The sequence below is a fragment of the Microcaecilia unicolor genome, chromosome 2 (assembly GCF_901765095.1).
Source record: "Microcaecilia unicolor chromosome 2, aMicUni1.1, whole genome shotgun sequence".
NCBI lineage: Eukaryota > Metazoa > Chordata > Amphibia > Gymnophiona > Siphonopidae > Microcaecilia > Microcaecilia unicolor.
Genome location: NC_044032.1, coordinates 623,057,437 through 623,075,018, shown reverse-complemented (window position 1 = coordinate 623,075,018; position 17,582 = coordinate 623,057,437). Strand labels below are relative to the sequence as shown.

Below are 17,582 nucleotides of genomic sequence, written 5' to 3'. Positions count from 1 at the left end.
GAGAGGGATCTGGGTGTCGTCATTCATAATACGTTGGAACCTTCTGCTCGGTGTGCTGCTGGGGCTAAGAAAGCGAACAGAATGTTGGGTATTGTTGGGAAAGGAATGGAGAACAAAAATGAGGACATTATGGTGCCTTTGTGTCGCTCCATGGTGCGACCGCACCTCGGATACTGTGTGCAATTTTGGTCGCCGCGCCTCAGGGGGGATGTAGTGGAGTTGGAGGAGGTGCAGAGAGGGGCGTCAGGGGTGATAAAGGGGATGGGACGGCTTCCCTGTGGGGAGGGGCTGGGGCGGCTGGGGCTCTTCAGCTTGGAGAAGGGATGGCTGAGGTGAGATATGATGGAGGTCTGTGGGGTGATGAGCGGAGTGGAATGAGTGGATGTGGAGAGCCTGTTTGTGCTTTCCAGGGATGCTGAGACTGGGGGGCATGTGATGAGGCTGCAGGGTGGTGAATTTAAAATGAATCGGAGAAATTTTTCTTCACTCAATGTGTAATTATCTCTTCAACAGAACATACCGCAATGACCCATCACCTGAACTTTAGTGCATTACAACTTTAATTGTCATTTTATTATTGATCCCGTTATAACTAATGCTTTATCTCATTTGTTACATATATTCTCCTGTAATTATTAATTGTATCTTTACTCTGCTATGGCAATAACCAGGCGGAATATTGTAAGCCACATTGAGCCTGCAAATAGGTGGGAAAATATGGGATACAAATGCAACAAATAAATAAATAAATAAATAAAACAGAGAGCGGGATTAAATGGGCAGTATTCACAATGGAGAAGGGTAGCTAGAGGGGTTCCTCAGGGGTCTGTGCTAGGACCGCTGCTTTTTAATATATTTATAAATGATTTAGAGATGGGAGTAACTAGCAAGGTAAATTTGCTGATGACACAAAGTTATTCAAAGTCGTTAACTCGCGACAGGATTGTGAAAAATTACAGAAGGACCTTACAAGACTGGGAGACTGGGCGGCTAAATGGCAGATGACGTTTAATGTAAGCAAGTGCAAGGTGATGCATGTGGGAAAAAAGAACCCGAATTATAGCTACGTCATGCAAGGCTCCACGTTAGGAGTTACGGACCAAGAAAGGGATCTGGGTGTCGTCGTCGATAATACACTGAAACCTTCTGCTCAGTGTGCTGCTGCGGCTAGGAAAGCGAATAGAATGTTGGGTATTATTAGGAAAAGTATAGAAAACAGGTGTGAGGATGTCATAATGCCGTTGTATCGGTCCATGGTGCAACCGCACCTTGAGTATTGTGTTAAATTCTGGTCGCCGCATCTCAAGAAAGATACAGTAGAATTGGAAAAGGTGCAGCGAAGGGCAACTACTACTACTACTACTACTAAAATGATAGCGGGGATGGGTCGACTTCCCTATGAAGAAAGATTAAGGAGGCTAGGGCTTTTCAGTTTGGAGACGAGACGGCTGAAGGGAGACATGATAGAGGTATATAAAATAATGAGTGGAGTGGAACAGGTGGATGTGAAGCGTCTGTTCACGCTTTCCAAAAATACTAGGACTAGGGGGCATGTGATGAAACTACAGTGTAGTAAATTTAAAACAAACCGGAGAAAATGTTTCTTCACCCAACTCATAATTAAACTCCGGAATTCGTTGCTGGATAACGTGGTGAAGGCGGTTAGCTTGGCAGAGTTTAAAAAGGGGTTAGACGGTTTCCTAAAGGACAAGTCCATAAACCGCTACTAAATGGACTTGGGAAAAATCCACAATTCCAGGAATAACATGTATAGAATGTTTGTACGTTTGGGAAGCTTGCCAGGTGCCCTTGGCCTGGATTGGCCGCTGTCGTCGACAGAATGCTGGGCTCGATGGACGCTTGGTCTTTTCCCAGTGTGGCATTGCTTATGTACTTATCTCTTGTCTCTTAGATTGTAAGCTCCTTGAGCAGGAACCGTCCCTCTATGTTAAATTGTACAGCGCTGCATAACCCTAGTAGCGCTTTAGAAATGTTAAGTAGTAGTAGTAGTAGTACTTATGTACAAAGCTGCTCGTTTAGTTTTTCAAATCTTATAGGGTTTACCTATGAAGTGCTAAGACCACTTCGCTACGTCTAACAGACTGAAAGAACAACCGATGCTAGCGTCACCATTTCAAAAGACAATTTGAAATCAGAAGATTTTCAGATCTCTATTCCCTGTACTTGGAGTTAAAATATGGAACTCTCTATCTATTGCCATCAGAACAGAAAACAGCTACCTTAGCTTCAGGAAGAGGCTAAAAACCTTTCTCTTCCCAAAGACTGCTTCATAACTTCTACCTCCTAGTATCATCCATTATCCTTTCCTATAATGTTTTTAGTCTCATGCATTACACCAATGTTTTTTTAAATTGTTCTCATACCTCACATTAACATTGGCTTTTGTCTCACCTAGAATGTAAACCACACTGAACCCAGGGAAAGGGGATATTAGAGGTATACAAGAATTGATTTAATTTCTGTGGTGGAGGTTGGAGAGTAACTCTGGCAACTAACAGTAAAATTTGAGATTCCTGGTGGAACTCCAGACTTGATTTAGCATCCATATTACTTGTGACTGGAAAACATATCTTTTAAGGGGATGCGAATGCTGCCTTTGCAGCTAAGAACTGTGTTCACAAGATCATGCAGGAATGTCAGTAGACTGTGCAAAGGGAATTCATTAAAAGCCAACTCCATACAAAGCTGGGTCACTAGAATTCGATTTCCAGGTCAGGTCTTCTGCACGCTGGGTTCATGAAGGATGCTGCAGAGGAAGCACTCACATCTCCTGAATGAGAGGGAGTCATTATGTGAACCTGCAACACCTGGAGCTCAAAAGTTGGGTCCACATTAGCCAAACTGCATTGGGATCTGAAGTCTGTAACCACTGGCCAAAGGACAGGGCTGCAGTAAGGGGGATAGATGAGTTGGGAGGAGAAAACACCGGGTAATAGTTAATGAATATTTATGGCACCTCAGTCTAAGGGGGGGTGGGGGGCAGTTGTGAGTAAGCTTGAAACCAAAGGTTCAGGAGGAAAATTCTGGCCTAAACAAACACAACCCCTCCTGTAAATTACAGCATTCAGACAGGGTCCCCAAACCCACTCTCTAGAAAAACTAAGCTCTGCTTCAAAAGCGTATCCTTCAGAGCAACCCTGTCAACACAAAATTCTAATGATGCAACTCTGACCAAATTAAAACTGTGCATTTCAGGAGCTAACAACCTGTGAATGACAGCTAACATCAGAATGTCATGGACAGCATGGTGCCTGAGGTGCATTCCCAATCGGGGTCTGAGCTGGAATCAATTATGGACTCAAATGACACACCACTGGCTTCCCATGAGCTTTCTTGGGCTTTGCATTTGAAGCGTGTTTTACTTCCTAATTTATCTGATGAACAAAAGTTTCCTCTAAGCTGTGAAGGAATAGCTTCAATAGCAAGGGACAAGCATGGTCTGTAGAAGTCTAGGGAATCTGCCTGTCCCTAGCTAATGTAAATGTGATACTGAAACAGCACCCCTCCCCCCCCCCCCTAACAGGAACCCACATGGAAGATTCCTGCACAGCTTAGAGCTAACATTGTTGATGAACCTACTCTCTTGCCATAGTGATGAGCAAGTCTTACACTGCCCTTTTGGCTGACACAGTGTAAATGTCACCATGACACCGCTGATGGGAGGGGGACCATCTGTCATCTAGCCTAACCAGTATCATGCCCCCCTGGAACCTCTCACATACATTTCAATATGAACTCAAAAATAAAAGTGTTTGGTTTTCTTTAGCATCTGAAAATTTCAACAAGGCTTCCACTACTTTATAAAAATTGTAACACTGTTCTACAACTCAATCATCACATCTACTTAAACCACTGCCACTAAAGTACAATTTCCAGAAATTCTGAAGTCACTGGAACAAAAACATTTTGAGTTTTTCACCTTCCCTGAAAAAAAAAAAGAAAAGAAATTTTGGGAACAATATGAAATATAGCTTAGCTGAGTTTAAAAAGGGTCTGGACGGCTTCCTAAAGGAAAAGGCCACAGACCATTATTAAATTGACTTGGGGAAAATCCACTGCTTATTTCCGGGATACATAATAGTATCATAGTAGATGACGGCAGAAAAAGACCTGCACGGTCCATCCAGTCTGCCCAACAAGATAAACTCATATGTGCTACTTTTTGTGTATACCTTACCTTGATTTGTACCAAGCAGCATAAAATGTATTGAGCTTTTTTGGGATCTCGCTAGGTATTCGTGACCTGGATTGGCCACTGTTGGAAACAGGATGCTGGGCTTGATGGACCTTTGGTCTGTCCCAGTATGGCAATATTTATGTACTTATGCACGTCTTATTTCTCCATCATGCTTACTAGGATGGTTGAACCACAAATTTTGCTTTGCTTAGCTTCTTGTGTCATTTACGGGATTTTGTTTTGTGTCATTTACGGGTTTTTGTTTCATTCAGGCTCCACACACCACACCACCCCCATTTCAGGGGCAAATATCAATACTGCACACTATTGTAGCCTATTGCTCAAATAGTGCACCCTACTGCTCAGTAAGACTCAATATTAACAAGAAAAAAAAAAGATTTTTCCCTGTTGTTTTGGCCTAACAACAACATGAGATGACATGTCATTTCAAATGATTGCATGTGCCTAACATTCACTAGAGAAGGGAGACCTAAATTATAAACGGAATAGAATGACTATCCTGAGGAAAGGCTAAGGAAGTTAGGGCTCTTCAACTTGGAGAACTGATGGCTAAAGGGAGATTATTATAAGATTTATAAAATCATGAGTGAAGTGGAACAGATATATGTGAATTACTTAATTGCCTGTAAAGAGTAAACAAGTAATTAAGTAGTATGTTTAAAAACAAAATCAGAGAAAATATTTCTTCAGATGACATATAATTACGTTCTGGAACTCATTAACAGAGGATGTAGTAGAAGTGGTTAGAGTAGCAGGATTTAAAAAAACAAAAAAATTTGAATAAGTTCTTGAAAGTTAAGTCTATAAATCATTAAGGTGGACTTGGAGGAAAGCCCTATGTTTATTCTGCAATACGCAGCATTAATTATTTTCTTCTTTTGGGATCCTGCCAGGTACATGTGACCTGGACTAGCCAGTATGGCAATGTTTATGTACATATTTTGGGATCCTGCCAGGTACATGTGACCTGGATTAGCCAGTATGGCAATGTTTATGTACATATGTTTACCAATTTTTTTTTTCTTCAAAAACAGTCAAGCAGCTAAGTAAGCTCAGTCAGCACACAAAATTAATGTATTTATACATTAACATTTGTAAAGTATATCAAGCAGTTATTACAAATATATCCAGAGCAAGAGACAGACCCGCAAGCTATCTGAACATATTTGGGACTTGTCAGTTGAAATTTGGAAGTGGAGCCAAAAATAAAAACCAAAAACTAATATGTGAAATCAGGAACAGTCTTCCTGTAGTCAGCATTTTCTCTTTAGTAGTGATTCCTCTTTGAGATTGCTTTAAGGTCTATGGAAAATAAAATACCCCTTACTGCCAACTTAACAAATTAGAGCATTAAAGCAGTAAATGTGTTTATTCAATTAAACTTCATAATATTCATTCATTCATTTCAGTATTTATATATCCCTTTGATCCAAGCAGTTTAAGGTTTCATTTTACAGTGCATCATTTGTCTTGTGTGCGTTTCAGGCATCAATGTAAGAGATAAGTTACCTCAAAAGTTATTTCCCTCCAATTTTCTCCAAGTTTCAAAGTTATTGTCTATGGTTTTTTGTTGGTTTTTTTTTTTTTTTTTTGGGGGGGGGGGGGAGGGGGGAGGAAAGAAAATCAGGAAAACCCCAGTCATAGCAGTTAAATAAAACCTTGATATTCTGATATCCAGATAGTGGCGATATTCAAACTGCTATCTGGATGGAGTTAGGACAGCAACATTTCTGCCTAACTTTATTCAGACAACGGATGACTATTGCCGCCATCTGGGTAACCTTTGCCTCCACCCATGATCTGCCTCCAGATAGCATAGTGAAACTATGTGAATACTGCTGCTGACAATCAAGCAATAGGCACCAGTCAATACATTTCAATATCAGGCTCCTAAGGGGGGGGGGGGGGGAGTAGTCCATGAATTTTTCAGGGTCTCCACAATCTCTGGTTAAAATTCTCATTATTTTTGATACCAGGGAAGAAGAGAAAGAGGATGGATGTACGACTGCTGTAGCAACCCCTGCTAGCCCACAGAGCAGCACTGGAGGAAGTCTCTGAGAAGTCTTGGCTGAAACCCTATTTGAACAGCCACACAAAGTGCACCACCTCCTGGAGGTGTGGCCCAATAATATCTTTATGGAGAGTCCACCCTGATCGCCCCAAACCTGGGCTTCACAATGTCTCGCAGGGCTGTGGAAGCACCACTCTGGAGCTAGTAGTTTTAGATAAGGCCTACTGTCTGCTTTTCTCATCATCAGCTTTGAATTCCATTCTAATTACTTTTTCACCATAAAGTCACTTTAAATAATCACCAACACTACTGACAGAGCAGGTAGGAAAACCAGCACTGAACTGTTCAGCCAGCACAGCAAGCAGTGTGAGCAATGCCCACCTTGCAGGGCCAGCTTCTGAAACACTAACAGAGAGGAAAGAAGAAAAAACAAAGGCTTTACCGCTTCATAGCGATCCCGATTCTCCTGGAGATACTCTATACAGGCCTTCCTAATTTCAACATGTCGAGCCTGGGAGTTCAAAACCTAAGAAGAAGAAAGAAAATAAGTGTTAAGATTTTTTTTAAAAGGTTCATTTAGAAAGACAGAAGACGCAACCAAATATAACAGCTTGAAGAAACTAACAGCAATAAACTTCAGTTTGAAGTTGAACCATTCAAGTCCAACCAACCAGGAAGGCCATGATATAAACAAAATACAAAGACCAAAGCAAACAGTGAAATAGAAGCTTTGTATTAATCTCCCTATTTCTTCACTCAACGTGTAATTAAACTCTGGCATTCATTGCCAGAGAATGTAGTAAAAGCAGTTAGTTTAGCAGGGTTTAAAAAAAGGTTTGGATAGTTTCCTTAAAGAAAAGTCCATAAGCCATTATTAAGATGGACTTGGGGAAAATCCACTGCTTATTTCTAGCTTAATCCACACTGGGGCATGATCCGAAATTTTAATAGAGCCAATAGTAGCTTCACTTACCCGCCCCCCCCCCCCCCCCCCCCAATTTTGATGAATCCAAAGCCCATCAATACGTGGACTTTCAATTTAAATTCTTTATTTTTCCAAATGCCACCTCCAGCTGAGTCACATACTCAGAATAGTAAGTAGGTCCCTGTCCAACATGGCTTACAATCTAAGAACTAGCTTTCCTAACATGCATTACTCTACTACTACTACATAACATTTCTAGAGCGCTACTAGGGTTAGCCAGCGCTGTACAAATTGCAATTTAGCACATATTATTTAACACAGGTGAAGCCTAATTACTAATACAATGGCAGGCTAAGGACTTTCCCAATGTTATAAGGAGTGTCATGGGATTTGATCCAAGCATCCCTGATTCTTAGCCTATCGCTCTAACCATTAGGCTGGCTACTCCCTAACGCATTGACAAATTCTACAGCAAAAGTGGTAGTTTTGCAGTACATCTGCATACAAGGCATTATTTAATGTGCAAAATAATTCTAAACATTCATTATGCAAAATTAAGTAGTTTTCCCGACTTACATTGGTGTCTGAATTTTTTTTTTGTTTGAGGGGGGAGGGGATTCATGGGCAGGAAATTTCAGGTACAAATGTGGAGAGAAGAAAGGATCAGGAATGTGGCTCAAGCTCTGCTCCTCTTCCACAGCCTCTTTTCCACATCCCAGGTGCCCACTCACAGTCCTCCCCCACCCTCCATTTATTTTACATACATCCTGATGCTTCCTACCCCCATAACCCCTTTCACATCCCATCATCTACTGGATTCTCTTTTAAAATACATCCCACAGCCCTGCTCGATACACAACAACTCATCTCCTCTTTCAAGTCCCCATCGCCTCTTAAATAACTCCCTCATCTCCACTGATTGAACTAGCAGGCAGAGGCAACAAGCAGCAGCAACTCAGGCCATATCTTCCTCCTCTGAACCATACAGGACTACTATACATTCAAAGCAGCAGGGTCTGTCCTAGACAGAACAGGAAGAGGACAAGTGACAGAAGGGACAAGTGACTGTTCACCCCGCTCCTCATTTCCTCCTACTAGCCTGATGAGAAGGGAAGGAGCATAGGTGAGAAAGGGGAACTGAAGGGCTAAAGAGGGAATTTGAGTTTCATTACACTGATTTCAAGGTAAGTGATCTGAAGAAGGGTTACCGTCGAAAGCTAATCAAAAAATATATTGTTAGTCCAATAAAAAAAGTATCGCCTTATTTTCTTTTCTATGTTTTATTTCTACTTATTACCAAAGTAACAGTACTGAGTAAGCTCTAATGGGAAACCCAGGAGGTAACATACATAGGTGTGGGGGGGGGGAGGAAGGGATTTTGGATTTCACTTATGAATTTTTTCAGTTGTAGCATTCAGGTCAGCAAGCCTGCAAATAGGTGGGAAAATGTGGGATACAAGTGCAATAAATAAATAAAAAGGAAGCACTGAAGAGACCAGCTCCACCTAAGCCAGATGAACAGGTAGCACAACCCAAGAAACATCCCCCAAACAATGACAGATTGGAGAAAAGTAGAAAATTCTTACTGCTAGGAGACTCCATTATCAGAGGCATTAACTTAGGAACACAGTTCAAAGGTTTCAACCTAGTGAAATGTCTTCCAGGATCCTCAACTACCAGATGTACCGACCAAATACTAAATGTGATCCGAGAGCAAGGTTTCATATACCGATGTTGTACTTCACCTGGGGACAAATGACCTAGCCAACAACAGCAAGTTTACAGCACAGAGAGTGTTCTAGAAGCTTGGGGAGGGGCTGAAATCTTTGGTTTGAACTGCGGATTTTTCTGAAGTAATTCCTACATGGGGGAAGGGAAAGGAAAGACTATGCAAAACAGTGGAACTCAGTAAGTGGCTTGAGTCTTGGTGTAAAGAAGGTGATTTCAGATACATAGGAGCATGGAGAAATAACAGGCTGTACTGTAATGATGGGCAAAAGGATCCATGGGGACAAATTCAGAGGGTGTTGATGCCCCTCGACATGTCGTTGATGAGGCCCCACTTGGAGTATTGTGTTCAGTTTTGGAAGCCGTATTTTGCTAAAGAGGTAAAAAGACAAAGTGGTGAAGTGGCCTAGTGGTTAGGGTGGTGGACTTTGGTCCTGGGGAACTGAGTTCGATTCCTGGCACAGGCAGCTCCTTGTGACTCTGGGCAAGTCACTTAACCCTCCATTGCCTGCCGCATTGAGCCTGCCATGAGTGGGAAAAAGCACGGGGTACAAATGTAAAAAAAAAAAGAGGAAACCTACAAAGCTGGTACGGAATGGTATGGAATTGCATTGCAAACCGTACAAGGCCGAACTGAATATGTATACCTTGGAGGAAAGGAGAAACAGGGGTGGCATGATACAGTCGTTCAAATATTTGAAAGGTATTAATTCACAAACAAACCTTTTCTGGATACGGGAAGGTGGTAGAACTAGAGGTCATGAATTGAGGTTGAAGGAGGGCAGACTCAGGAGTAATGTCAGGAAGTATTTTTTCATGGAGAGGGTGGTGGATACATGGAATGCCCTCCCGCAGGAGGTGGTGGAGATGAAAACGGTAATGAAATTCAATCATGAGTGGGATAAACACAAAGGAATCCCATTTAGAAGGAATGGATCCACAGAATCTTAGGAGATTGGGTGGCAACACCGGTAATTGGGACGCAAAACCAGGCTGGTCAGACTTCTACGGCCTATGTCCTGATCGTGACTGAATAGATATGGATGGGCTGGAGTGTAAATTTTAAGGGGCTTCGACATTAACTTCAGAAATTTTAACACAAGACCAGTATTGGGCAGACTTCTACGGTCTGTGCCCTGAAAATAACAAGGATAAACCAAACTTGGGTATACATATAAAGTATCGCATACCATGGATAATGAGTTTATCATGTTGGGCAGACTGGATGGACTGTGCAGGTCTTTATCTGCCGTCATTTACTATGTTAACAAAGAGAAAGAGGCCAATATCAAGCCAGGAATGGCAAAAACAAATAAGATACATCAATTCAGAAACTGAAAAAAAAAAACCATACAAGTGAAGCAGAGGTAGAATTCTCAGGAAAAACAATGAGGAAGGGCGGGCGGTCAGAGCAAACGCCCCAACAAAAGAGAAAGTTGCATTAATCAAAGGAAAGAGAAATATATTTCTTGAGATAATATACCCAGGAGGTGAAACTCCAAAGTGGGAATAAGCAAAATAAAAGGTGAATGTAGGATATACAAGGAGAAAGACCACCACCAAAAGACAAGAACTTCAAATAAGTTCACAGCTTGGTATTTTACAGAACAGGACAGTAATGGGCCTAACACAGGAAAAAGATACTAAAAAACATTGAATGATTAGACACCAGCTTACAGAAGAAGTGGTATATGAGCGACTGATACAAATGAGAGGCAGCCAGGAAATACTAACAGACAAACCCCTCACAGCTCCGTTCAACTTATCCACAGAGAGGGGAGGAGAGAAGGAGGAGAGAAGAAATGAGAGAGAAGCAGTTGCAGGGAAATCCCTTGGGTGTGAGAAATCCCTAAAGTATTGAAACCTCCTGAAGGTAAAGGCTGCTTTGTGATTTAGCTGGGATGATAAACTGAATGAACTGTTTGTCTTGGGAATTGAACTACTGTTTACTGTGCACTGGATAAAGAGCCCAGACTGAAGCTGACTGTGAGCCTGTATTGAATCCTGGTAGGTGCTGGCAGCCTACTGCTTAAAGGGGACTATTTGCCACACACTTTCAGGTGGCTTACATGTGTTTAAGGTTGAAGGTGAATGCTGCTGTTGGAACCGTGTATCAGGTCTACTAGAAACCTGCATGGAATAAAAGTCTTAAGATTGAAGTTGCTGGTGGACATTTGTTTCTTGATTGTACCGGGAGCGCTCTCCCTGGTGACAAACTTTAAAGGATTCATTGAGAAAAAAAATATATAATATGACTAATGTGGCTGGATATGTAGTGTGCTAATACAGTGTTTCCCAAGTCGGTCCTGGACTACCCCCTTACCAGTCAGGTCTTTAGGGTAGCCACAAAGCATATGCATGAAATTGATTTACATACACTGCCTCCATTGTATGCAAATCTCTTTCACGCATATGCCTTGTGGATATCCAGAAAACCTGACTAGCAAGGAAGTACTCCAGGACTGACTTAGGAAACACTGTGCTAATACAACTGGCACTGGACTTCCAAGAAAAGTGGGGTAATCAAACATTACAAACTGTCTCATTAGTTTTGGTGGCTGTTTGTATTATTACAACACTAGTAAAAAAGGCCCGTTTCTAGAACAAATGAAACGGGCGCTAGCAAGGTTTTCCTGGGAGTGTGTATGTTTGAGAGAGAGAGCCAGAGTGAATGTGCAGGTGTGTGACAGGGTGAGACTGTCTGTGTGACAGTGTGTGTGTGAGAATGAGAGTGTGTGGCAGGGCCCCCTCCCCTGTTCCTAATGCCCCTCACCCCATTCCCTCCCCTCCTTTTCCTTCTCCTTCCCACACATTGGGTTCCTTAAGGCTTTCAAAAGTCTATATACCCCCGTGGCCCTAACGCCCAGTATCCGGAAACCCCACCGCTTTCCTCCTCACCCCTCCCCCAAGATGAAACACTTTCACGTCCTTCATTTTTTTTTTTTTTAAGTGTCCTATCTACCCTGTGTCCAAATGCCCGGCATTCAGATTGTGTTCCTCTCATAAATTTTCATTTCTTTCATTCATTCATTCAGAACTTGCCCACCCACCCTCCCCCCACCCCGAACACTTTCGGTTCCTTCAGTCTTCTAAAACTCTCCTATGTACCCTGTGTGCTAATGCAAATTTGCATGTCTTTCAGTCGTTCACAACTCCCCCCCCCCCCCCCTCCAGTTTAACACTTTCGTTTCCTTCAGTCTTTTAAAACTCTCCTATCTACCCTGTGTCCTAATGGCCAGCATTCAGATTGTTTTCCTTTCCCAAATGTTCAGGTCTTTCAGTCGTTCAGAACTCCCCCCTCCCCCCATTTAACACTTTCGGTTCCTTCAGTCTTTTAAAACTCTCCTATCAACCCTGTGTCCTAATGGCCAGCACTTAGATTGTTTTGCTTTGCCAAATTGTCTGTCACTGACAGCCTGCCTGTCTAGCAGACCACTTCCGCAGGCAGGGTCCCAGGCACATCCTGTTGGAGGTGAGAATTATTATATAGGACTTGCGAGGCATGTGGGAGCTGTATTATCGATTTAAAGAGGACAGTACCTAAAACAGTGGTTCTCAACCCAGCCCTTGGGGCACACCTGGCCAGTTAGATTTATGTTTCTCATGCATATTCATTGTGGATATACCAAACCTATCTCATGCATGCATTCATTACAGATGTCCTGAAAACCCAACTGGCTGGATGTGCCCCAAGGATCATGTTGAGAACCAATGGCATAGAAAATGAAAATGCTTAGGATAAATATAAAGAACAGCAGAAAGAACAGGGGTGAGAGGCTAGGTAAAATATTTAAACATTAAATTGTTAGAAATGGGAACTTTTACATACTTTCAACTACTATGCTAGCACTTTAGACTACCCTACCGCTAGCATCAGGAGTCACCTTTCTGACTCCCTTTCGACTTACTGTTGGTTTCTGCCTGCAGTCCTTTCTTCCACTGTCATGTAGACCAGAGGAAACAAAAGTACTGCAACCCCAACTTCCCATCACCTGTGCCAATACCAGTGAAAGATTTTAAACAAGGGTTGAAGACGGAGTACCGGATATTTATTGTGCCTGAAATTCACACCATGCAAGTTGCTCTGCTGTATGTCTGCATCAGCTTAATGCAACATTATGAAAATGCAGAAAGAAATTCTACTTTTATTTAGATTTTGCTCACACCTTTTTCAGTAGTACTTTGTATCAATAAAGTTTATTGCAGCAACATCAATATATCTGATTGCCGTCTTGGGATGATGAAAAATGCCAAGGTGCCATAAAGGCATATTTTCAAAGCACTTAGCCTTACAAAGTTCCATAGTAGCTTTGTGAGTCTAAGTGCTTTGAAAATGAGCCCCATATTTCAATGCTCTTGTAGCAAGCAGTGGCAATTAGGTCTCCTGCTCTTTAAGATAAAATGTGGTGTTAGGGTGAGCCCATGCCGCTCTCTTCAAGCTAAGTATTTTGTTTACTGCTGTGACTTTATGGACATATAGATTGTTTTAGTTGATCACAGATGTTGGCCATGAGGCACTACTTACATTGTAGTAAGCTGGTGAAGGCATACAGAATAGAGACTTGTACGGGAATGGGATTTGTGGGATTCCAGCGGGGGACGGAAGCAGTTCTGCGGGGTTCCCATGGGGACGGAGGCAGTTCCTGTGGGGTTCCCATGGAAGTGTATGCTGCACTTGCGTCAGCCTCTCACCTACCGAGTACCAAGTTCTTTGAGTGCTGCACCTACCGAGTACCAAGTTCTTTGAGTGCTGTCTCCTCCTCCAAATCCTTGCTTTAACAGCACAGATGTGGAAAGCCTCCATTAAGGAGGTGGTAGAGATACAAATGGTGACGAAATTCAAAAAGGCATGGGATGAACACAGAGGATCTCTATTTATTTAGAAAATGGAAGTTATAAAAAACCTAAACTTAAATGGCTGCATATGTGTGGATGTGTTGCGTGACACTTACATGGTGACTCAGGCTGTGATGAACTAGGGCCGATACCGGGAGATCTGTACGGTCTGTCTCTCATATATGGCAATCTGGTTTTGGATGGACTGGAAAGGGTTTAGCCAGCAACTTTAGTGGCTAGAACATGAGGACAGTTCTGGACAGACTTTTACGGTCTGTGTCCCGCAAATGAGAAAAGCTGGAGTGGGCTTTGAGGGCAACTCCAACAGTTGGAACATAAGGATAGGGCCAGGCGGACTTCTATGATCTATGTCCCAGAAACGCCACAGAAAGATCATAATCAAGTATATAATATCACATTCATTGTTGATTTAATCATGAATTGATAATGATTCTGACTATTGGGCAGACTGGATGGACCGATCCGGTTTTTATCTACTGTCATTTACTATTAATCCTCTCTGCTTCCGGGCTGATGCGCAGACGTCAGCTCTGACATAAGCATGAGCATCAGATGCCACCTGACTTATTGGCATTTGGTGAGCTCTTAGTACACAGTGCCAGTGAATCAGAGAAGTCTTATATGTGCGCACCAGAGTGTTCCAACGTCCGTTCCTTCCTTGCCTGCAGTGCTGCGGCTCAAACCCAGAGACTGACAGCTGACAGGAATTTTTTGTAACGTACTATTAAATTCTTGTGGGTGAGAACACGTTGAATTCTTGCGGAGATGGGTTAGATTCCCCGTGGGGACGGGTTGGATTTCTGTCCCCGTGCAACTCTCTAATACAGAGGAACAACTTGTATAGTGTGAATTTCAGTCACAATAAATACCCGTGACTTCTTCCCTTATATAAATCTTTCACAGCTACTGGCACAAGCATACAATTGGAACATTTTCATAATAGTATCCCTACTAAGATACACAGGCCATACTAGGCTGTTTTTCTGCCCTGATCAGTGGCAAGGAGGCACTGCCGCTCCCCATCCTCCTGCCCTATCAGTAGCACAAAGGAGTCTCCCCATTGCCCCCTGTGCTCCTGCAATAACTGGCGGCACAAAATGGGTAGGAGGCCACCGTTCTCCTCTGCCCTTCTCTTTGATCCAGGGCACAAATGAGCCACCACTGCTCCCTGCTGACTCGGAAAACCAGAGAGCCACTAGCCCTCCCCTCTCATACACACATCTCCTGATGGATGGTACAGTGGAGCTAATGCCACACCCCTGATTCTACTTTGATCAGTGGCATAAAGTTGCATCTTGCCCAGTCCTTAATTACAATATTAAACAAATGTTCTGTTTCCTCCTGGATCCTGGGGATGATGGGGGTCTTCAGGAAAGCCGGGCCCAGCTCTACTAGCCCTCTATTTATATTACACTGTTAGCAAGCAGGCGAGGCCAAGTGCCAGCCGCAGGATGTGGGTAGCAGCCGGGCGACGAGTGGCTGCCCTCGCCCGGGAGACAGCGCGTGGTCGGCCCCCTCTCCTTCTATGCCGCGCGGCTGGCCGCCCCCGACACAGAGGCCGCGGCGCATCATAACCCTCTTCCCCCACCTTCAGTGTAGCGGGAGTCGGAAACTCTCTGTTAACAGGGCCCCACCGGCTCCTCGACACAATCAAACAGGGCAGCTCCCTCCCCTCCTGCCAGGACCCACTGACCTGCTCGGCCACGGCCCTGAAGAGGCACGACCCGTCCTTCGCGACCCGCTTCCGATAGAAGCCCTGAGAGCGCAAGTAGCCATCCATGAGAACCTCGTTCTTCCCGCCGCCGTCACCGGCCGCCGCCGCCTCCATGCTTCCCGGCCTCAAGGTAGCCACGCACAGCCGCCGGCCCGCATCGCTAAGAGAGAGACACGGAGAGGAAGGGAGGCTCGGGTTCGGGCCTCTCGCGCTCCTCCGGAACAGACTCGCCGCCGAACCCGGAACGAGGAGCTCCAGCGGCTGAGGAGAACGAGCAGGTGAGTGAACGAACTAGAGAGGGAAGGAGGAGGGCGCGCGCCGCCAAAACACGCACGGCCAAAAACTTTGTTTTCACTTTCGGACCGACGCCAAAAGGCCTTCTGGGAGATGTAGTTTTCTGCGGCCTGGCGGCGAGCTCTGCAAAAAGGAGAGAGAGGAAACCACCGACCGCCACTGAACTACGATTCCCAGAAGCCTTTACGTCTAGAGAGAGAGACGTGAGGAGCCCACTTACGGCCTGGAAAAGGGTCTCTCTCTCTGACCGCCTGTTCTTCTTAACGCTCTGTGTATTAAGCGAGGAGGCTAATACGGTCCTCTCCTCGGAAACGTGCCCGTCCTGTTGCCCTCGCAGACGGCTTGGCTGGGAAAGGCCGCGTTTGACGGGACCGTGGCTGATGCTGTAGGGCACGTTCTCTGGTTGCTATGTTGCAGGGGTGGGAGCGGCTTTGCCGCCGCCGTTGGAATAGAAAGTGGTAGATCAGTTGGGGCGCCGGGCGGGAGTTGGGAGTTAACATTAACTCGCCTCCACCTACCCTCCTCCTTCCTGTACACATTAATTGATTTGATTTGCTTTCTTCTGTGTTTGTGCAGCGCTGCATACGCCTTGTAGCGCTATAGAAATGCTAAATAGTAGTAGCAGTGTGTTTATTCTTTCAAAAAAGGTGCCGGTACTCAAATGCTGGGCAACCCTTCAAGGGTGGGGTTATCACTGAGGGACTCATCCCACAATAGCCAGTCACAGAATCTATGACAAGGCAGAATTGGTGTGTAGAACCTGAGCTCTTTCATTAAAATTTGGGGTCCATGGGTCAATTTTAGCAGACAATGGAAAAGGTGCCGGTACTCAGTACCCCCTCAAAAAAAGCCCTGAGTAGTAGTAGTTAACATTATGCGCCCAAGTCTGCCTGGTTGCTGCATAATATACTGTGCTTGCTCTCAACTCAGCACTCCGATATGAGTTATTAAGCAGTGCAATCGAATCAAAAGGAAATCTTTCTATTAGGTTAATTTATTTCGTAACTAGCTTTTCTGGGCTCTCTGCTACCTAACTGCGTTCCCGATGTTTTCTATGGGGGCAAAAGGTGTTGAGAGGAGACGATGCGGCTTCGAACCTCTCCAAAGCTGAACAAAGCAAGCTGGCACTCTCCCAAATTTCCCACCGGCCCTGGGGGTGCCAAACCGCATACCTGCGTTGTTTTAAATCAAATCCAGGCCAGTTTTATAAGGTTTATAATGTTGAAAATTCATTAAATTTTACATGGTTAACTTATTCATTTAAAGATATGCAGTGACTGTCAGATTGAAAACTTGCCTCTGACTTGTGTCTGAAAGGGAAAAGCGCAGCAGGGGGAAACTGCACATCTTTCCTTCTCCAAACTCGCTGTTTCTCTGATCCTATTCCTTTCCCACCCATCTCTCTGCGCTATATCTCTTACTGTCCGCCTCAGTCTTTCGCTTTCTACTGCAACTATCCTGATGCCTTCAGACTTGCTGTGGTTACATCACTTCTTAAAAGTAAAAAAGTGTCCGTCTTCCCTTTTTTTTATCCAAGCTACTTGATCATGCTGTTAAGTTTACCACCATTATCTTGACTTTCTTTCATCTGAAGCAATTCTTGATCCACTTCAATCTGGCTTTCACTCTCTTCATTCAACAAAAACAGCAGACATACCAAGTCACAGGCATGGAACACACACATTGGGCCCCTGTCTCCAGCTGTGAGAAATATTTAAATATATTGCATTTTCATTTAACAAAATTGCAAAAATAACTTATGCCCTGGTAGAAAGGCACTCTTCCAGGGCATAAGCTTGCCAGGTGCCCTTGGCCTGGATTGGCCGCTGTTGTG

General features: G+C 43.9%; 1 protein-coding gene across 1 annotated transcript in view; it reads right to left on the bottom strand.

The window, feature by feature from the left end:
• Positions 1 to 15,779, bottom strand: part of OTUD4 (OTU deubiquitinase 4) — a 246,343-nt gene extending 230,564 nt beyond the window's left edge. Inside the window, 2 exon segments of the mRNA XM_030191676.1 lie at positions 6,673 to 6,756; positions 15,434 to 15,779. Coding sequence (XP_030047536.1) covers positions 6,673 to 6,756; positions 15,434 to 15,568 — 219 coding nt within the window. The 5' untranslated portion in view covers positions 15,569 to 15,779.
• Positions 15,780 to 17,582: the final 1,803 nt, after the last annotated feature.